Source organism: Tetrao urogallus (assembly GCF_951394365.1).
Source record: "Tetrao urogallus genome assembly, chromosome: 1".
NCBI lineage: Eukaryota > Metazoa > Chordata > Aves > Galliformes > Phasianidae > Tetrao > Tetrao urogallus.
In genome coordinates this window covers 102890869-102913361 of record NC_136813.1, presented here as the reverse complement: position 1 = coordinate 102913361, position 22493 = coordinate 102890869, and the positions used below count along the sequence as shown (strand labels likewise).

At 42.4% G+C, this 22493-nt stretch overlaps 1 protein-coding gene across 1 annotated transcript in view; it reads left to right on the top strand.

Annotated features, from left to right (window-relative positions):
* Positions 1–22493, top strand: part of PTGFRN (prostaglandin F2 receptor inhibitor) — a gene marked incomplete at both ends in the record, with an annotated part of 62610 nt that overhangs the window by 6360 nt on the left and 33757 nt on the right. The window contains 1 exon segment of the mRNA XM_079549687.1: positions 21426–21791. Within this exon segment, the coding sequence (XP_079405813.1) occupies positions 21426–21791 (366 nt within the window).

Sequence of the window (22493 nt, the reverse complement as noted above, 5' to 3'; positions counted from 1 at the left end):
TCTGCACTGCAAAGGAGAATTGGCAGTAGCCTCTTTAAAAGCAGCGTGACCTCTGTGTTTGCAAAGAATAGCTTCTAAATACGAAACAGATGCTGAGCTAATACAGGACATTTCCCAAATTTTCAGGGTACCAACTATGATCATCTAGAGAAAAATACAGAATTTGCGTAACTTGTGAGTAATCATGTAAGATTCAGCACTGTTTTTTTCCTCAGAAATATGTGATTTATTAGTACTTGCATGTGTTTGCGCCTGGATACAGCGAGTAATACCTAGGTGGAGAACAGGCAATTATTTGTTAGTGGGAACCGGTAGAATAAGCAGTGAGGTGTTGATCTTTCCTTTCTGTGCTCCAGTCTTACTCAGGGCGCTAGATGGTGGGGCAGGTGATATGGCTACCTCTGTTTTTTGCCACAGACACAAACTATTTTGTCCTTTCAGAGCACTACCCATAATATGCACCCAATGTTACAACCTCCAGCTTTACCCATATCACAGGATGGTTTGGATTGGAGGGGACCTTAAAGCCCACCCAGCTCCAACTCTCTGCCGTGGGCAGGACTGCCCCCCACCAGCTCAGGCTGCCCAGGGCCCCATCCAACCCAGCCTTGAGTGTCTCCGGGGGATGGGGCATCCACAGCTTCTCTGGGCAGCCGAGGAAGTGTTACAATTTTCAGAAGCCTGGTGAAGCCCAGTGGCATCCCGTGTTTTGGGAGATGGATGAAATTTGTGTCAACATAAAGAGCCTTTCTGTTGTATGTAGAGTACGTTTGTTTATATTCAGTTCATATAGAGATTAAAATTAATGTTGAGTAATAAATCTGTTGCATCAACCTTGTTTCCCTTTGATCTCACAGTTTGGCTCTAGACGAGGCATGCAGTATATACATCTTGGTTTAGAGAGCTGAAGTGCCTGGAGCAGGCTTCTATCAGGGAGGGAGTAAATAGTATGACAGCTTATCAGAGAAAAAATCACTGATCATCTGGAGATGGGAGGTGGCAAGGTAAGCGTCAGCCCTATGGTTCTGTCCTAAAGCAGTGTTGAACTGACATTAAAGCTATTGACTAAGCTCTGGATGCAGGCAGCTGTATTGATAGGCACCTGTCAATAGCTGCAAAATGACTCACTACCCTAGGTTTGGGAAGGTTTTATTAAAAAAAAAAAAAAAAAAAAAAGAGAGAGAAAATAACAGGAGTCAATGGGCATGGAATTGTGGCTGCTGTTAGAAATCAGAGGTAGGTGAAGTAAGTTGAGGAAAGAGTGCTGGGAGAGGTCACTCTCTCCAGAGAGAAAGGGAATAGCTTGTTTAAAATGGAAGAATGAGAAAAAGGTGTGCTGTGTGGGGTGGTGGGGTTGGGGCAGCTATCACCAGGAAACAATCCTGATAGAAGCCACCAGTTTCTTGAAGCTCTGCAAATAAATCTTGAAATGTCTGAGTCTTCTGAGCAAAGTTTTCTGCTCGCCACTGGCAGGTAAATGGAATATCTAATTGTGGACTCCTGCAGAGTATAAAACAAGGACTGAAGCGGGATGCGTGTGGCTGCAGGGCATGCTGTGGTGTCTGAATTGATTGTGGTGTCTGCCTTTTGAGTCTGAAAGGGACGGCTGCAGCACTGCTAATAGAGTTGCTGGGTGGGGTTGTCCTTCCAAAATAGTAGAACAAATGAGTCTTCAGCTTGTATCTTTGCTCCTGTTCAGCACTGGAGAGGGCACAGAGAGTGTGCTTGTTCCAGAGTTTGTCTTCCTGGTAAACCTATAGGGATCAACTGAGATGAGCCAAAGCTACTTGCCAAGGAACTGTTAAAGGTCATTTGAAAGATTTTTCCACTGACCCTTCAGTGTGAGCAGTTGACTTTTGTTTAGTATATATAGAGATTTTTCTCCCTTCCTGAAACTGAGAGACACTTTGCTCTGCATGCAGAGGCTGGTAACATATAAATTAATGCCATGCACATGCCAGGACAAGGCATCTCCATACCCAGACTTCCTTGCATTAACAGGTCCTATCTAGGACAAGTTGGTCCCCTTACAGTGCTCTCCTAGAACTAGTGTATGCCGTCAGGTAAATTGCTGGCTTCTCTTCATTCTGTATTTTCCTCTTTCATCACACTTCTGATGTTGGTGCATTGGGTTGAGAACTCTGTATGTGCAGGTTTGGACAAAGTACAGCATGAGTATTTCTGTCACATGAGTGACAATTTGGGTCAATAGCCTTTTTGTTCTAGGGTCTTATTTGCAATTGTGGCACTTTGGCTATGTGACTATCATGAAGGAACAGTCAGTTTTTGGAATGCAAATTGAGCTTTCGTCCTCAGAGGAGGCCACTAACATGAGATTTTCTGTGCCTGGTGCTTGGATTGAAATGTGTTCAGAGGAGCAGTTTGCCAGGGAAATGATCAATCGCTGAGTCACGGGGTGCACTTTGAAGAAGAACTGGTTGTGCATGGGGTGGTGGAAAGATACCCGGAGGCTTTGGAAGGTAGGAAGCAATGGCCCAGGCTGCAGATTCTTTGAATGATGTGGTGATGAAAGCTTTTTTACTACTTCACAATGATGATTTTCATTGACTTGGTTTAATGGTATGAAGTCTTTTTTTTTTTTTTTGGGGGGGGGGGGGGGGGGGGGGAGAGGGGAGGGACTTGGGTGTATGGGATGGGAGGTAGAGCAAAATATGGCAGCAAGGTTATCTAGGTCTGAGGAAATAGGGATATGTGCTCATAGAAGATCTAGGAGTGAGGCATGCTGGACCACCTTAGGACCTGTGTGTATTAAAGGTATTGAAGGCTGTATGGGAACTGCTGAATCACAGCCTGAACCTCTGATTGATCACCTGAGGTGAGCAATGAGTCAGCCACAGGAGCACAGGTGAAGGCAATCCACCTCTCCTAGACCTATTTAAGAGCTGGCTACCAGTGGGGAAGGATCTCTTCTGGAGATCCCTCCTCTGGAGTTTTGCAGCAAGTCTAGGATGTGGGTAAGCTTTCTATCTATTCTCTTTTTGTTATTATAATCTGCTCTGCCAAACTCTCTTGTTTAATTCGTAATTATAACATCTTTATATTCATTGACTATACAAGGCTTGTTGAGAGGACTTAGTTGTAAGTTAGATATTCTTTCTTTCTACTCAGATTTCAAACTCTCACGTTGACTGGGATAATATGATGAAACAGTCTTAAGTTTTACACCTTGTGCAGGTTGTTAGAGGACAAAGATATCTAACATAAGACCTTGTGCTGTAAAGGAGTGGTGGAGGACAGCTAATCGCAGGCGATTTGGTAATGTGAAGGTAGAACTTTCTGCTTTTGAGCATGCTGGTATGAGTCTGGCCTACAGGCTGGCCTTGTTGGGCTTATGTGAGATTAATTACTGGTTTTGCTCCACTTCTAAGTGAATGTACGTAGTCTGGTCTGGGAGAAATAGAGGCATGTCCTGAGTGACACAGTAGTCAACAAGTTTGGTCTTTGGCGAATAGGTGCATGAGCTTGGTACCTGATCTCTGATGCAAAACGGCCAGACGTGTCTTGGCTGTGCCTGGCACTTGCACATAGAAGTGGTTGAGAGGAAGTTTGCTCTGCTCTTGCCTGTTCTGTTTGAGTAGGTAAGCAAAGAACTTGGGCTTCGAAGTTGTTTGAGTGCTTCTCATTACTGTTTAACATCACTGTTTTGCTCTGCACCTCTCCATATATGGTTGCTTTTACATGCCTTAGAAATACATAAATCATAAATTGGCAATTGTTTTCCATGTGTACAGCTGAGGAGTTTTTTTAGCTTGTGTTAATTGATGTTCCTACTTTTAAGACCTCCTTGGAGTCTTGGGTAGTGACCTGAAGACCTGTCTGTTTAGTGGGGCCCCTAAATCCCTCTCGTGCAGTTGCATGTACAACCTTTGCAGTAATTCACTTCTAAGTGTTACATTTACCCTTACATTACTTAAAACAGAGGTCTGTAGTAGTTCAGAGGCAATCCTGCATGGAGGTAAATCCTGCTGAGTGTGAGCCAATTTTGATGTGACTGTTACAACATATTCTGTTGAATTAAAGTTGGATGTCTTGGATGTGGAGACATGCTTTCTAAAGATGTGCAAAATGGAGCAAATACGGCTCCCTGTGCTTTTGTTCAGCTGTGTTGCATCGCATGGAGAGGGCAGGTTCTTACATTCAGTGTAGTACAGGCATGTGTGGGAACTTGTGGGGATCCGTGGCTCTGGTTCAAGAGCCTGAAAGCATCTCCCAGCTGGCCTGCCTGGGCCAAAGCTGTTCTCCTTATTGGAAGAGATGATGTGTGTTCTGTATGTATTGAAACAGATAAAGCGAATGGGGTGAATGGCCACTGAGAAATTTGAATAGAACTCGTTTAGAGAGAATTCTGCTTCTCAGATGATGGATACAGGTTGAGGTTTTTAAGAGAGTGAATCTTTCTCTTGCCCTCTTTCAGAATGTCTATTTCTGTACATGAAGTCATCTTTTGCTGGCCTTTTCTTTCCTCCATTTGAATCCACTACTACCTAAACAGCCGTCTCAGCAGTGTCAGAAGTATGAATGCTGGCAAAGGTTTTGTCAGGTTGTCTGGCTTGTTTAGCTCTGCAGGAGAGTGAAGTTGTGCAGAGGTTCCTCACTGCGTCTCCATCGAAACGAGGACTGGTATGGAGTCTCTTCCAGTGGGTCAGTTGGCCTAAAGAACGCTAAGGAATATTGCCTCAGACCACTGTGCTTAGATAAATATACTGCTACTGGATTATACAGTTGTTCTGTGACTTGAAGTTATAATTCTGATTATGATTTCTGCTGAATGTGTGCTGAATTACGCATTGTGTGGAAGCTGTCACGAGTTTCAAGTAATAACAAAACTGGAGTTTAAAACCAAGTGAGCTCTGAAATGAAATAGTTGGCAGAATACTCTATGAATTTATGGTGATAGTCACAGAAAAATAACAATGTCTATTTCTAGATTTTTTTTCACATACTTAGTATCTTTTAATTCTCAGTTTGCTCGAGTGTATTAGTATTTTTTAATGTTGAGATAGAAACTAAGTGGAACCAATTAGTGTTTTCTTTCTTCTGTCCTTTCAGTACAAAAATGTCGTCAAAGCCCTGGAGCATGTCCAGAAAAGGGCAACAGAACTGTGAGGGGTCTGGAGCACAAGTCTTATGGGCAGTGGCTGAGAGAACTGGGATTGTTCAGTCTGGAGAAGAGAGGAGGCTCAAGGGAGATTTTTATAGCTCTCCACAGCTGCCGGAGGAGGTTGTAGCGAGGTGGGGGTCAGCCTCTTCTCCCATGTAACTAGCGATAGGACAAGAGGGAATGGCTTCAAGTAGTGCCAGGGGAGGCTCAGGTTGGATGTTAGGAAGCATTTCTTCTCTGAAGGAGTGATGTGATACTGGAATGGGCTGCCCAGGGAGGTGGTGGAGTCACCATCCCTGAAGGTGTTCAAGAACGATGTGGATGTGGTACACTAAGGAACACAATTCAGAGGGGGAATATTGGTGATAGGTTGATGGTTGGACTAGATCATCTTGGAGGTCTTTTCCAACCGTGGTGATTCTGTGTTTCTGTATTGCTGGTGTTTAAGAACAATGTGGACAAGCATTGCACTAAGTGATGTCCAGGCTTAGCAGAAGCTTGTGAAGTCAGGCTGAGGAGCTCTGTCCTTCCGCTCGCTTCCTTCTTCATTAAAGAGCCTCAATTCAAACTCTTCCCTGCAGGGTGTTTCCCGTAACTCCAAAAGTGGTCCATGGTCTTAGCTTGTCCTTGATATTTCTGATGTACGTGCTTCAGTGATATTCAACCGTGGCATATTTCTGCAAAGATAAATAAATGCTGAAACAGTCAGCAACAGTGATGCTTAATTTGTTATTAACTTCCAGTATGGACATTCAGGGATGCAGCTTTCACCTCTGCTGTTGTTTCAGGCTCTCTGCATAGAACTTAGAGCGTTGGCTTATGGTCAGTTGGTGGGTATCACTCTGAGCTTGGACTAGAATGTGTATAAGTGTGGATCTTCCACATCGAAAATAGGGTTATGACTACAATTTTAGTTGAGTTCTGCTTACAGGGTGATTTTTTTTTCAGTGGTAATTGGTTGCCTGGCCATGCCTGTGTCTCTTTCCTAGCAGTCAACTATGTACATAACCTTTCTTAAAGAGCTTATCAGCTAGGAATAAGAAGTGTTTTTGATGATTTAGAGGACTGTGCCCGAGAGCTTTCTTTTTCCAGAGATTTTGTAATCTGAATAATGTGATGTGAGTACAGCTTTATTAGAATTGTAAACTCCCATAATGATCAGAAGGGAAGAATGCATCTGCCAGGCGGATTAATGAAGATGGTTCTTTTCATCAGTAGAGATTTTTTTCAGTAGAATCTCAGAGAATTCTGGGAGATCTTAGTGATTGTACTGAGCGTTGATAGATGATGGATAGGAAGTGAATTTCTTGTGTTGACCTGCTAAGAGATGAAAGTACTGCAATGTGAAAAGGCCAGGCAAAAATCTCAATACTTTAAAGCTGCCAAGGGAAGATAATTAGGAAAGTGTTAAACTGATTTTTTTTTTTTTTTTAAACACCTGTTTTCTTTAGTAAAGTGGATCTCCTTGTATGATAAAAGCAGAGTGCTTCCTTTTAGCGTAGGGATAGACTGGACTTCTGTACTTCAAGACTTTGTAGCAATCTCTTATCTGAGGCTTATTTATTCCTTGTGAAAGGGTCAAAGATCTTGAAATAAAATGTGTTATGTCTGGAGGAAGGCAAAACCCAAACTAGTAGTGTGTTCTGTATCCTACGTTTTGGTTCTTTGTAGGGCTTAGGCTATAAAACTGCAACAGTGGAGGCATTTATGGGCTGCTGTTGCATTGCATTATGGCTGGTGCTCTTCTGCTTGGATTCTTTGAAATGTCTTAATTTGATGTTGCGTGTTTTAACTGGCTGAAGCTCCTGGGAAATGCTCTTCAGATCGTTAATCTCTTAAAAACCAGTTCTTATTTCTGAAAAATTTAGTGGGGACGCAGGGAGTGAGGTGAGGCGGAAGTCGTGTGGTTAAGTGTAGTGCTCTGTAAATGCTTTCCCTTCTGTGCAGCTCTTTGCCAGCAGCAGGAGTGCTTACAAGGAACTTTGTTGTTTTCTTACAACAGTAATAATTCTGATTGCTGTCTAATAGCAAACAGGCTTTTGTTATAGCATATTTCCTGTTGTTGCGCAGCATTTGCTGCCATTTCTGCTTATCCTTTTCTGCTAATGCTTGTGAGAGCAGGCTTTCGCTTCAGTTTACTTGCATCCTAAGTGACAAAAGCACACCTCTTGGGTATAGGCTGGTGTTGTGCAGCTGCATCTCACGTGTGTTTTTCTCCTGATTTTCTTGTGTATAGGTCAGCATTCTGCATTTGCATTCTGGAAGATATGTCGGTTCATACTGTCCTTGCTGCTAAGGCTGGGTGAATAGTTCTCCTTGACCTCTCGTGGCATGTTATGGAAAAGGATCAGGACTTGCTCTGTATTTTGTACAGCAGTGTTTCTTGGTGTTGCTTTTCTAAGCCTAATCAAAAGTACCTCTGGGGAATAGGAACTCTTCTTATGTGTGTTGAGTCCACCTCTGTTACCAGAGTGCCATTTTTGAGCGAAGGGGGCAGTTCAGAGAGATGCACTCGAGCTAAAATGAGCTAAAATCTCAAAGATGCTTAGGAGATGCTACTGAGAATCTTTTCTCACTGTTTAAAAGCGTGGACTGCTAATTTTAGTGTCTGTGGGCAAGTCTGCAGCTTTCCTGATGATTTTTAACACCCTCAAATTTCTAAATTGCTGTTGTATTTTCCACGTTCTGTTCACGTGGTGCTCTATATTGTGTGCTGTTAGACAGCTGCTGTGCTTGCACCAGGCATCATTTCTTTTCAGTCAGTGCTAAAATAGTTCTTCCCTTGTGTTAATGCAATGGCTGGCGTAAGACTTCTGAGATTTAGCCCGCAATGTGCTGTTGCTGATGCAATGGTTATTTGCAACTTGCATTGTTATCTTCTTATGTTGTAAGTGTGCACTGATTCAGGAGCCTGCAAATGGCTGTCGTGCTCTCTGGTGGGATAAAGTTGAGCTGTGGAGTTTGTTTTTTTTTCAGTTGTAAAATTGACTCTGGGTCCTGCCTATTCTTTCCAGTACAGAAAATGTGAGGATGCCTAGGGTGCGTGCAATCTGCTGTCTCTTTCAGTGTAAGCTGATTATAAGTGCTAGTTACAGAATAATTTCACAAATCTAAGTTTCACCCAAATAAACAGCTCCTTATTTTGTATGTAGATTGTCTCATAAGCAGTGTAACTCTGGGGCAGCTCTGCAAGGAGACTGGAACAGAGAAGAAACAAGTGGTTTCCCTCTGGGCTTCTCTCAGAAATTGTTTTCCTCTTCTTGCTGCTTTAACATTGTGTTGGCTCTCTACCCGCCTTTCTCTCCTATGTTGTGCCCCATCCAGGGTTCCCTCTCTTCTTATTTTAAGAATTACTCGAACGTTTGGGATTCTTACATTCTTTTTCTTGCCTCCTCACCACCTGAGGAGCAGGCAGTGGAAAGAAGGCTATCTCCTCCACACTCCTGAAGCTGGAGAGGGAGCAGTGTGACGCCTAATGTCCGTTTGGCCTTGCATCGTGCCTCTGACAGCAGCCAGGGCTGGATGCCTAAGGAAGAGTGAGCACACACTGTGACCATCCTCTCTCCACCGCCTGTAGCTTAGAGACCTCCTAAGTTAGATGTGGTATCCCCATAATTAACCTCAAACTTTTCCTCCCAAAGCCTGCTGATCAGTGAGCACTGCGTTTGACCTCTTGAAGTTTCATTTTCTGAAGTGTGCTGGGTTTGGGTGCATATTGACTGATCTTTGTCTGTGTGTAAACTTTCTCTTTCTCTTTTATCACCTGTGATGTTGACCTTTTGTATGCAGCATGCCGACGACAGCAGCGAAGTCAATACTTCTGAGATATATTTTTTAAAAGTGGGAGTAACAGGAAGCATTTTAAGATGTGTATTTAGGCATGCTTATCTGAAAATTAGTAGCTAATGGCTGAATGCCAAATATTAAGATTCCAAGAAGCAATACGTTGCAATGCAGTCTCTGCTGTACAGCTGCACGTGGATTTCTTGAATGTCTGATACCATAAAATTCTTCCTAAGCTTAAGTGTATGTGACATTTTGTAGTGCTGTGTGTTACTGTGTATACAAGGGAGGCCATTCAGTGTTAAGTGTAGAGAAAAGAGTAGATACTATTGCAAATGCTGCAAGTGAATCGAAAAAGGAGCAGTGAAAACTTGCCGGCCTGTAATACAAAGGGGAAAAAAAGGCTTTTCATTCGTGATGGGGAACAAGAGGTGACTGCTTGACTTCTTCAGCCAGGCACTGAATTGATGAGCTTCACTGTTCTGCTACTGGAGATAACAAAATACCCGCACTGAATGCAGGGCAAGGTTTTCAGAGGTGATGGAGGGCTTGAGGCGGCGAGCTTGAAATGTTACAAAGAGACTTGGCTCCCAAGGTTAATACTCAGGGTTTTTTGAAAGTTGAGCCTTTTGATTTCTTGAACTAGTTAACTTTGCTCACCAGAATGGAGTGTTGTGGGTTTTTTCTTTTTCTTTCTTTCTTTCTTTCTTTCTTTTTTTTTTTTTCTTTCTGTTTTCTCTAGAAAAGACAGGTACAAAAGATTTTGTTTCTCTCCAGTATGAGGGTAACTGGGAGCAGAGCTGCACCAGGTGTGAGTTTTGCATGAGGTAGTTCAGCTCTATGTGGATTTTGGAATCCTTCATGTGTTGCCACATGCCTGTACCTGTCCACCCATCCCAGCAAGTGTCCTCATTTTGCCTGGTCTAGGTAAAGCAAACAGCAGCCTCGTACGATGCCATTTCCTTTTGTGTCGGGAACTGCTTTCTAGAGGTAGAATTCAAGGAAAAGGCAGGTAATTACACAGCTAATTTGCCTTCAGACTCTTGGAGACAGTGTTTGCTGGCAAGTTTTCAGCTCTTGCACGCTCTTTTCAGAAGCTTTTGGCTGTGGAATTTGTTGGGCAGGGTTAAGCAGCGCTGCAGAGAGTGGGCGGTTTTCATATCCGAGGTATACATGAGTTGATGGCTTAACTCACATTTCTGACTTAGGGAAGAGTTCCCATTTCCTCATTGAAATTCTAGAGTTAGACATGAAGAGTCCTTTAAGTATCCTTTGGGAGGAGTGTGCAGGCAACATCTCTGTTTCCATTTTCTTTGGGGTTAGGATTGAATTTCTGAGGTGAATCTCCTCACAACACACCTGCTGTGCTTCAGTTGCCCTCGAGTCTTTGGCCTATGGCACTAATCCCAGCCTGGGGCAAACCCCCAGCATAGTGTGGCTCTGGAGGCCTCAACACCAGCAACCCTCTATCTACAATCTTTTCTCCTTTGAGACTAGCTGCTAAAGTAGACAGTTGTGCTAGTCTTGTGAATTTGTAGATGATGGGATAAGCTTTTTCTGTATTTTAAATCATAGAATCATTTAATTTGGAAGGGACCTGTATAGGGCCTCTTCTTTCCCAACTGCCTGCAATGAACAGGGACACCTACAGCTCCATCAGGTGTTCAGAGCCCTGTCCAGCCTGTCCTTGGATGTCTCCAGGGACTGGACATCTGCAACCTCTCTGGACAACCTGTTACAGTGCCCCACTACCCTTACTGAAAAAAACTTTTCATTTTTATCAGGTCTAATTCTCCCCTCTTGTAGTTTGAAACCATTTCCCTTTACTCTGTCACAACAGACCCTGCTAAAGTGTCTGTCCCCTTCCTTCTTGTAACCCCCCAAATATTAGTGAAGTAAATAAACAGAGTGTCTTGTGTTCCATCTACTGTCTAAATACCTTATTCTCAATTTTCTGGAGTCTTAATGTAAGGAACCTGATTGATTTAAATGTTGTTGTTTCTTTTGATGTTTTTTTTTTCTGGTGTCTCTGGAACTGCCTGTGTTGATATATACGTCTCTTTCAAACAATGTGGCATGCCTATTTCAGATCCAGATGTTTTGCAGACCCATCTGGGGTAATTTTATTTAATGTTTTGTGTGGGGTCATGCAGACCCTCTTGCAGATGTTGACTTGAGTCCCTGTGCATCTTTTAGATGCTGTTTTATGTGCCTAATCTCTTGTATTTTTCTTATCTAGACCCCTTCCTTCCTCTTGCCCCCTCCCTACCAACAGTCATTCTTTTGCAAGATGGAGACAATCCTGTAATGAAAGATATCTCTTCCTGAGGCAAGGATAATTTAACTTGTTCATTGTTGTTGGTTTTTCTTTTTTTTTTTTTTTTTTTTTTTTTTTTAATGCTAGAGACCAGATTAGCTGCCTTTTCTGGGGCAGGAGAGTTTCTCATAGTTGGTCCCTTAGCAAATAACAGAAGCTCAGGCACAACAAGTATTGTAAATACCTTGCACTGCTGTTCTCAATAACAGAATTAGTTATGTAAACCTTATATTAAAGAAGGAAGAGCCCTGGTGTGTCTTAAATCATGCTCTGTGTGTACGTGCATGTGTACTGTTCCTTCTTGTCTAGGAGAAAAATATCTATGCTTCTAACATGCAGGCTCTATAGAGATTAGCATACTAAACAGTGTTGCTCTGCATGACCCGAAATTGGCTTTGAGTGCTAATTGGATCTGTGGGTTTTGGTGGGGGGGGGGTGGGGGTGGGCTGGAAGACATTGCCGTCTTGTTTTCCAGGTTGCAGGCAAGAGTATAGACAAGGTGGGAGTATAGGTATCTGTGAGGAGTGAACTGAGCTCCTGAACTATAGGGTTACCAGCTAATAGAATTGAAGCTGTCTCCAGTGGTCTTGCTTATGTCTTTACCTAGCTGTGCAGATCTTTTAATTCTCATGTTTCTGTTTAGAAATGTGATGATACAGGGAAATGAACACCAAATTAGATCGCAGGCATTTCTGGTTTCAATTTCTAACACCTCCTGTTGTCTATGTTCATGTGCTCTAGTTGGTAGTCTGTCCAGGTGTACCTTCTGCAGCCAAATCACTGGCAGTAGCCATGCTTCTGCACTTGACTGTGCATGCTGACATGACATAGGTGCTTATTCCTGTTCCATAACACCTGTTCTGTGTGCATCTGTTGTTGGCATTTCTAATGTGGCTTCTTGCTTGGATATTATGCATGTTGAAGATGGACCATTAGATAATTAAATTACAGTTAAAGAGGATTACTCAATAAACACTGAGATCTGTCCCTCTATGGGTTCCTATAACTGCAGATCAATTGTCAAGCACTGAGCTGGGGTGGGCCAGTGCCACGTGCTGCCATGGCCAGCAGTTTCAGCAGCCTTGCTGACTAGTCACTGCCTTCTATAATCTCTCACAACAGCAGATGCAAAAGGAGTGAAGCTGTCCTGGATCCCAAACCCGCCAGAGAGTCTGAGCCTGACATGAGTGCTGGGATGCTCCAAGTGGTGGCTGCAGTCTCCTGCAATCAGGCTTGGCTCTGGTGCTGGTTTTACTGAGGTCTGCATGGTTGCTTCTCTCATCTCAACAATGGAATGCTTGCTGGGAAATTAGCCTCTGTGTACTGAGAGTTGAAATGATCCCCTGCTAGAGGTTTTGAGAAAGTAACGGGTAAGGCTCATGTCTGAATTATTAAAGCATGCATGTGACTCTCTTTAACTCCTCTGCCAATCCCCTTTCGGCTTCACTTGTCTTTAGAGAGGATTTCAGCTGATATAGATGAAGTGTGGGGTTGAATTGAGGTAGACCAGGACCACCAAATTTGAGCAGGTAAAACATACAGAAGCTATTGTAGTGTTTGTTTTTGTTTGTTTTTGATGAATGAAAAGTAAAAGCCGTACTGGATTTAGCACTTATGTAAGAAAATGTGGTTAATGGATTTGGATATTACCTAGCAGTAAAGATAACTGGAGAAAAAAAAGAAGGCCTGCTTCATACCATTGAAAACCAGTGTCTGCTGCTATGGAAAGAAAAGAGGGATAACAATAGAGATTGGTTTGGGGAGAGGGGAGCCAGAAGTGTTCTAAGATTTCCCTTTTAAAATGAATATTTTGTGAAATTATATAGCAATGTGCTTCACAGATTTATAGAATCATAGAATGGCTTGGGTTGAAAAGGACCCTAAGGGTCATTGAGTTCCAACCCCGTTGCCACATGCAGGGCTGCTAACCTCCAGATCTGGTACTAGTCTAGGTTGCCCAGGGGCCCCTCCAACCAGGTCTTGAACACAACATGTTCATCTTTTAAAAAGTCTTCTGACATAAATACATTTCCCTAGTTTTACAGTTTTCCCATCTTTTCTAGGTGCCATGTTAAAATCATGCTGGTTAAAAAATTTATTAGCTTTTATAGTTTAACATGGTCTTAGATTTGGATTTTTTGTCTTGTGTTGGATTTTCATGCTCGGTGTGATTTTACTTAATGCAAATTTAGAAATCATTTATTCTAGACTGATTGTTTCCTCAATTAAATTCAAGGAAGAATGCTCAGTTCAATACTAGAGATGTGCTACATTCCACACAGAGCAAAGAGGATGGTTGGTCTCTGCCCACAGGAAATTACGATATAGAGCAAATGGATTTGGGCTGCTCTGCTTGGTTCCAACTGCTCTGGGAAAGATCTAAGATAACAGATAAGTTAATGATGTTGGAGAATAGTATTAATTTTAATTCTGTATATTCCAGTTTGAGGACTTCTTTAATATTGGTAAATGTATGCAATCCTTTTGAATTTGAATTCATATATATATTTTTCCAGTGACCTTCTACCCCACAAAAGAAAATGTGGAGATATTTCTTGAAATAGCATTTCTGCAAATTTTTGCAGCCTTGCTTCCAGCTCTGCCAGCTCTTTGGCTTGGAGTTGTGGGCTTTACTGCTTTGTCAACTTTTTTTCTTTAAATGTAACACACTGAACCTCTCCTCTTGCAACACAATTTGCTTCTGAAGCAGAACAGCAGAAAATCACCTGTCTGGTGTGGCAGTTTAAATACCGGTTGCAGAGTCTCTGTGCTTTTTGGGTCTGTTGTCACCAGGTAGCCTAAATGGACTGTTCTGGCAGGTTAGGGCAAAAGCGGAGTTCTGTGAGAATGTTTGGAGAAAAGTCAATGAAGATCAGTAACAGGGGCAGGTCTTTCAGGTAAGACACAGGAAGAAGCAGCGTGTTGACTCTTGCTTTTCTTTTTTTCTTTCATTCCCCCTTTGCTCCCAGCTGCACTTTGGAGACTTGTCAAAAGTGCTTCATTATCTTTAGCCTTTTATCTTCAACTGTCAGTCAGTGATAGGGAAAGGAAATAGAGATCATATGTGATACAGTTGTTTGACATCCAGAAGAATTTAAAACGCAGTCTTCAGTATTATCTCTGCCTGTTAGGTGTTTCTGTTGGGACTGGTGCTGCCACAGTTTTCTGTCCTCTTAGGGCGCTCAGTTTATCAAACCCTTTTGCTTTACATAGCTGGGAAAGGTTTGTATGTCTCCCTTTTTTCCCCTGCACTCCTGTAGCATACCTATCCTTGTGACTGGGAAGTAGCACTGCACTTTGGGATCTGGGCTGTCTGCAGCAAATGATAGCTCTGTTGAATTGGTGACACGACAAGAAGTAATGGCCTCAAGTTGCACCAGAGGAGGTTCAGGTTGCATATTAGGAAATGTCTCTTCTCAGAAAGAGTGGTGAGGCAGCAGCACAGGCTGCCCAGGGAGGTGGTGGAGTCACCATCCCTGGAGGTGTTCAAGAGCTGTGTCATGTGGCACTGAGGGACATGGATAGTGGGCATGATGGGGATGAGTTGTTAGTCAAACTGGGTGATCTTAGTGGTCTTTTCCAACCTTAACGATTTTGTGATTGTATCACACATGCAACCTGTTTTCTGCTTTACTAGTTTCTAATGTCGGTTATGGCTCCTTCTACTTATGTTGTAGCAGAAATAGTTGCAGAAGCACTTAAGGAAAATTCCTGTAGCTCATTTTGACAAACAGATAATGGAGTGAGTTGTTTGCTGGGGTGAATGAGATGCCAGTCTGTTGGTCTTCAAAAGGGAGGAGCGGAACAAGGGTGAGATGCTTTATTCCTGATAACCATGAGATCATCTGAACAGGCATTGTCAAGAGAGGCAGTCACTGTAGCAGAGATGGGGCACAGGAAGGAGGCTTTTCTTGTGATTCAGTTAAGATTTTCCAAAGTAGATCTCTTTGACCAGTGCTGATAGTAGATTTAGTGTATTTTATATGGTGGAGTACTGTTTTCTTACTGTCTCTGACTTCTTAGATAATGCCTTTTGACTGCTCTTTCCAGGTCTGGACTTGCCAATTACTTTGTGTTTACACAAAAGAATATCATCCTGACACTCAGGCTGGGCAGAAAAGTCAGGCCTCATTCATTGAATGGTCATCTGGCCCAACATGGTGGTGTGTTTTGTATATCTGGAGTGTATTAAGAAAGGGGAAAAAAAAGTAGGGGGACATAGAAAATCTGCTTTTGTTGTTGGCTTTTTTTTTTTTTTTTCCTGTCAGACTCAGTTGGCTGTCTCTTCAGACTCTGACTATAAACAGAAAGTTTATAGAAGCTGTCCTCTCCAATGATGAGAGCCTAGGTAACTGGCCAAATAGGGCAGCAAACATTTAATGCAGCTGTGCAGAAGGATTTTTGGAAATGGAGTGATGCACCATAGGATAACTAGGAACTGTGTCTCAGTGAAAGCCTTGAGGTCTGTTTAGGTGCATTTGAAATCACTTTTCGTGGGGGAAAGGTGGGGTGAATGGAAAAAACAGCAGGTCGTTACTGTGCTGCAGGAGATGTTATTTTAATCCTGTCCTGTGAATCTTAATCCATGTGGTACAGATAGAGATGGAGCCCAGCTGTGAAGGTATTCACTTTTTCACCCAGTGCTGGAGATGTGGCTTTTCTGAGATCTCTCAGATGGCATGGAGATTAGAGCAATCCGACAGCCTTGCAGTTTGATAGCGTTTCTGAGGCTTCACTTAAGATGCAGTATGCGTTTCTTCATCCTGATAGAGATAATGGGTTTTAAGCAATTACACCCAGGCTAATTCCTTTTGATAAGAGCTCTCCATTATCTAAAAAAAGAATCCCAGCCGCCCGGGAAAGAACAGTGTAAATGTCTCTCTCATGAACTCTTTCGCTCGCTCTTCTCTGATATGTTCAGATGATGCACTGCAGATCTTTCAAGCCATAAAAGTCTACTGATCCTTTTTTAGGTAGAGAGTTTTGCAGTCAGGGAGGTGCAGCAGCACTGTTGCACTGCAAAGTGCAGAGCTCTGTCTGCTTCAGGTAGGCTAGTACAGTGGTTATGGTTTAGACAGCAGGGATACAATTGGTCTTGCTTACAGGAGCCCTTTGTTCCTTCCCAGTGCAAGCTGTTTGGTTGTAAGGGACAGCTTGCATCTGCTGATTAGGATGATCTAAATTTTGTAATACAGAAGGAGTAGCAAGAAAGCAAGAGCCTACCACTGTATCTAGAATAGATCCCAGCCCCTACTGTGTGTTGCTTTGCACTGGAAAGAAGAGTGTGATGTTGGTGCACGTTATGCAGGGATGGTAAGAGATCTCATTTATTTCTAAGACCAGTAAAGATATTTCAATAGTTAGTTGAATTTCTGGTAGCTTAAAAAAATATAATTTTTTTGTATTCTCCTTGATCTCCCTGTCTTTTTCTCTTTTACATAAACAATGTAGGATAGAAGACTTAATTGATGGCATTTAAAAATGTGTGCATGGGGGTAATCTCAAAGCATCATACTGCTTATGTAAATGTGCGACTTCTAGGAAAACCATGTTATATATTTAAATACATATATATTGTGTGAACAGCATTGAAGGGTGTTCAGACATTGTAAATGTAGTTGTATTTCTTTCTTTCTTTCTCCTAGCTAGTTGCATATCGCATTCTTGATGTGGAGCTGCTTGATGATAATTAAAACTGGGAGGGAAGGCAAGGAGAGAAGAGGGAGTTTGGTGATAAGGATTATAATCTGTCCTGCTGGTATGCCTTGGATTTCCTTCCCTGGAGAAGCATGGCATGCTGCCTGTCCTGCACCTGGCTGCTGGCTAAGATGCATTGCTGAATGCCTCCTGAATGCTGGGGGCCTGAGCAACTCCTCTCAGAACAGAGGAGGAGGATTTGTGTGGACATGTCTGGGGTGGGACAAAAACAACGCAAAAAAAATTTTTTCTTTCCTTCCAATTTGGAAGATGACTTCACAAATGCTGTAGCTAAGCAGTGTTGTACAGCAGTGGGAGATGAAGTGTTTTGCTTGAAATGGGATGCAGAAGGGGCAGCTATTCGTAGCGGTAAATCCATCGCTCAATCTCCAGTATGGCCCAAGAAGGGTTGTCCATGTTCAGCTGCTTCCTTTAGACAGGGCTGCAGCAAAGTGGTACTTAGGTGAAAAATATATGGAGGATTTCCCAGAGGAAAAATCATTACCACCATTTGCAGAGTTGCCTGCAGCATTTTGTCCTGTCATAAACTGTTGTGAGTTTGAAAGGGTTGCTGTATTTCCTTCGAAGATATGGTAATATTTAGTTGGCAAATGAAACAACCTTTTGTTTAGAAAGCTCTTCTGAGATGCCTTTGGGATGAAAGGCATCAGCAACGTTGTCGTTACATCTCTTGTGACTGCCTTGGTTGAGGAACTGGACTATGTGAGACTCGTTCTTAGTCTGAGCCAATTTACTGAGTCTTCAGCTCTTACTTTTTTGGCTTTAATTGGCTTCCTACTGCATGTCACATTGCATTTTCCTTTGGAAGGAGGATGTAGAAAGTCGACCTCCTCCTCTGGGCTGCCGAGAGAACAAGGTTTCTTATTAGGCAGAGCTGTCTAGTGTGGACTGGAGGCAGCACCTTGTACAAGAGAGCACTGAAGCAGAATTGTGTTCTTTGCAGTAAGAATACCGTCCCAGTCTTGTGAGCAACTCCACAGATTACTTCTTGTCATGTTCTTTCATAAATGATATGAAGATACGTAATCGGTGTGATGATGAGGCTCCTAGGAGACTTTCTTTATCAATGATAATGTCCCTAATGTGGAAGGAAAGCCCCATCAGCTCTTCTCCTGAGGAGCTGGTGCTTGTTGAAAGTTTGAACAGAATGGTTGTTCTATAAGTCCTGTGTGATTTTGCTGCTCTGTTTTCTTGGCTATCCTAAAAACTTTCCATACCTCTCTTCTTTGAAAGGGTTTAACGTAACGACAGCAATAAGATGTTGCATCTTGGTGATGGGATAAATTAATTTAAGTACTTCGTGCAACGTTGGTAAGGAACGAGCACTAGCTCAAAACTGCACAGGCTGTGTCTGGAGTGTCTTGCTTCTATATTATTGATATGTCAGTCCCCAATTTATTGTTGTATCTTGATATATACTTTACCTTTTGTTTTGGAAATAGTTCCTTGCTATTCCATCAGTGATCTGGTAACTGTAAAAATAGTTTGGCATTTAAGCAATTAATCTTGCACTCAGACAGATTGGATGTCCACAATTGCACTCCATGATATCAAGCCAGTTATTGAGCTCCTAGTAAATACACATCTTTTTTTTTTTTTTTTTTTCAGTATCATAAAAACTACCATACTAAATTGTTTGTGTTCTGTTGGGTTTTGTCACTAATGTATACACTCTTCTGTCCTGCTCCATCTGTTTCTACAGTTAAATGGTATTCAAATGAATTCATTAAGAACATGTCACCTTATATTAACATTGAAATATATTAGGTGTCATGGAAAATAAACGTTCCCAATAAATTTACAGAGCGTGAAGATCTCATAAGAAGATTTCAGAAGAGCTGAACTTTGCTCTGGGAAGTTGGAGGCGGGGGTTTATGATTGTAATGTGGGGCAGTGCAAGAACAAAATATTTGTAAAAGGTCCCGTTTATCTGCCAGAGCAAAATAGAACTTGCCTCTTTCCAAGGTTGGTGTCTGTAGCTCAATGCCTTCTGCTGCACTTACATGAAATGTTAATCTCTAATGCACGGTGAAGAACATAACTTGTTTAGCAGCTAGGGACACTCTTCTGTTGATTGCTGCAGGACAAAAAGCAGAGCATTGGATTCACGGCTTGCTAGATTCTGAGCCTCTTGGGTCACTCAAATGGCAGCTCATCCCTGAAGTATTCGTCCTGCGTGCACTCCTCCTTACCTGTAGGCACTCAGAGCACAGCAGCTGCTTTGCATTAAGTTCATATCCTCTTAGCTTGTGATGCTGTCTCTGTGCTTCTGCCTCACAAGTCTCTGTGCCTCTATCTTTCCCTTGTGCCTGCCGCCTCTTAGAAAGATGCCAATCACCCCTACCTTCATTTAATGTCGAAGAGTCTTTAGTGAATTTGGAAGGAAGAGAAACAGAGCTGTCTGTGCTAATCTCAAAGACAAACGTGTTGCCCTTGCCGCATTAGCCGTGCTTTTGTCACCTCTAGATTGGATTAGTGCAGTACACAGTATGTGGGTCTGCAGCTGAAGGCGCATGCAGAACCGTGTTGTCTGCTTGTTTTAGTGTCACAGGAGAGTATTTTCTAGGGAGAAGACAGTGTTTAAGAGCAATGCCCTCAGTCAGGATCCTGAGCTGACTTCTTGCACTGGTGTGATCAGAGCCACTTTGGCTGTCAGACAGTGCTTTGAAGCTTACCTGTTGTTCCTGCTTTCTGTAAAAGGAAAAGTTGAAGGATTAAACGGAACTAGAACGTAAGGTCTATGAGAAATACAGTAACTGGAGCCTTTCAACTATCTTTTTTTTTTTCTTGGTTATTTTTCCGTATTCTGGATTTTGATATATGGTGCTTGTGTTTAGAGATATACCCTTAAACACCTGTGATTGAGAACAAGATGTAGATAGTTGAGATTCTTCCTTTTCTGTTCACACTGGGAAGATGCAGAAAAGTCTAGCTTCTTTATTAAGACTAGTCCATCACTTGATCACGTATGTAACAGTTTTTTGGGAAGGGTATAAGTATAAGGTATAAGTGAAGTAAAAGATCTGTTTTTAATGCAGATTGGTGTTAGTGTAATGAAAGAGTTGACTATGCTCTTTATACTGTGTTGACTGTAGAACATCACAGCACTCAGGAAGATAACTTACAGGAGTGAGCCTATGCATATGAACAGCCTGAAAAACAAGGAATGTGCTGGGAATTACCTGTTCTTATCAGCTGCAGAGGTAAAGACAGCGTCAGTCCTTGGTTCAACTGTTTGCTGAACTGTAATTGGAGACCAAAATCTGCTTTTCATCTTATAATTCTACTCGATGTGTACAGCTCCTCATGTTGTTTTTAAATACCCACAGATGATCTTGATTTTTGAACACATCCCACTCAGTGCTCCTCTTTATGACAAGCTTCCCTGGGGATGGCTTCTCTCTGTGAGAGTGACATTGCCCAACCTGGGGTTCCTAGTGGCATGATGGCTCTAAGCCACTCTAGTGTGCTGTCTTGAGTACTGAATACATCAAGAGATACAAAGGGAAGGCTCGTCGCATATATGAATGTTCATGTTGCTAGCTGGTGGCTTTACCAATGTGGCTGATGAGCAGTTGTAAGTTACTGGACTTCACCTGTGTGTGGGCTGTTTGTTTAAACATGATTTGGCCTGATCCCAGATCTACCTAGTGGTCCAACTGCTCTTGATATTACTATGATGGTCTACTTGGTTTTAGCAAGATCAGTGTTCTGGCTTCTGTTTTGCTGTGCTGCTGAAATATTTAGTTGTGGATGTGGAGCTAGTGGGATGTCATAAGAATTTTGTTGTTCCTCTTTGGAGATTGGGGTTGGGTAGCATCCCTCCCTCGCTGAAGAAGTTTCTGTGGCTGGAACTATGAATCAAAGCAGTTTGCTCTTTGGGAAAGTGAGAACCCATTAAAATCCATGCCCAGCTGTTGGGGTTATCATTTGAGCTACAGAGCCAAATAGACCAGTGTCCTTCCATGTCTTTACCAGGTCCTCTGGCTAACTTAAGCAGTTCACACTTTTGCCTGAGGCATAACACGTTGCTTGCCGTCCCTCTGCAGAGCACTGCCATTGCTCTCCTTTTAGTTAGACAGTCTCTGTCTAGTTAAATGGACACAGGCTGAGCCCCATGTTTTCCTGCACTCTGGGGGGAGCATGCTCTGTTCCTGCTTCCGTGTTCTGAGACTTCCATCAAAGATGAAATGTGTGTTGGAAACAAGCGTGGTTACAGAAGTCTGTTCAAGTAATATCTGTTGAATTTAGTAATTCCTTACTAAATAAGCAATGAAATAAAGATTGCCCACACAAAAAAATGGTGTTTTTAGGGCTACTGTTCCAATGAGATTAAATATTAATAGGAAAGATTGTGCTTAGTAGTTTTAGCTTTCTGAGGAGTGTGCCCAGCCGTATTCTGTATCGCTCTTTTTTCGGACAAAGCCTAGCCTGGTAATGCTTCTGTTAACTGTCTGCTTTCTCTATCCTTATACCCCAATGTAGCTTTCTGCAGAGGACGTATTGTGAGGGTGCCCAAAAGCCCTCTTATTCGAGTCGTGGGCACGGAGGTGGTGATCCCTTGCAGCGTTAGTGACTACGATGGACCCAGTGAACAGAACTTTGACTGGGAGTTCTCCCGGGCGACTGATTTCTTGAGGATAGTGAGTACCTGGGATTCTACGTTCACCTCTGAGGAATACCAAAAACGTGTGGGCCGCGGGGATATCAAACTGAGACGGAGCAGCAACGATGCTGTGGAACTCGTGATTAGAAACATCCAGCCAACTGACCAAGGGATATACAAATGCTCCACGCCCAGCACTGATGCCACCGTTCAGGGAAATTATGATGCTGAGGTCCAAGTGAAAGGTATTTCTGAAGAGTGAGGTGTGCTCTAAGTTTGTTTTTGGTATCAGTTATAGTTGTACTTCTAATAATGTTGATCTTCAGTTGCTTATGAGCATTGTGATTTTTTTATTTTTTTTTTTCCTGTTGAGTTCTCCTAAAGGCAAAATCCGAAATTGGGAATTACAGTAGTAGTGATGGCACGTAAGGTGCCTTTCCCTTCCTTTCTCCCCTCTCTGTCCCCCCACTCTTTCCCCTTTAAATGGGAAAACTAAGCATTGGGTTTTCTTAAGATAAATAGCAGATACTTTTGGTTACTAAGCCTCTTAATAGAGGGGCTAACTTCAGGTGAAAACACAGCTTGTGTGCTCTCCTATTTATAGCATCGTCTAGGAATCTGTATGAAGAAAGTAATCTTCCCTTTTCTCTTTAGCGTATTGTTTCTGCAGTCGTGTCCTAGCCTTGCTCTGTCATTTAGAATTCTTAAGTAATAAATGGGGAGATTTCTGTTTATTTATTTTTAATTCCTAGTGGTATGTCTTTTATTGTTGTGAAAATGAATATGTTTGTGGATGGGAATAACCTGAATGATACTGCTTGAATAAGAAGCTGTAGTAAGAAGGAAGGTCAATGAAGTTGAGTGCTTGTCTTGGCTTGTTTAAAGTGAATCACTAATGAATTTTCAGCTTAATTTCCTTGCTCCTGGAAAATACTTGTATGGAAGAA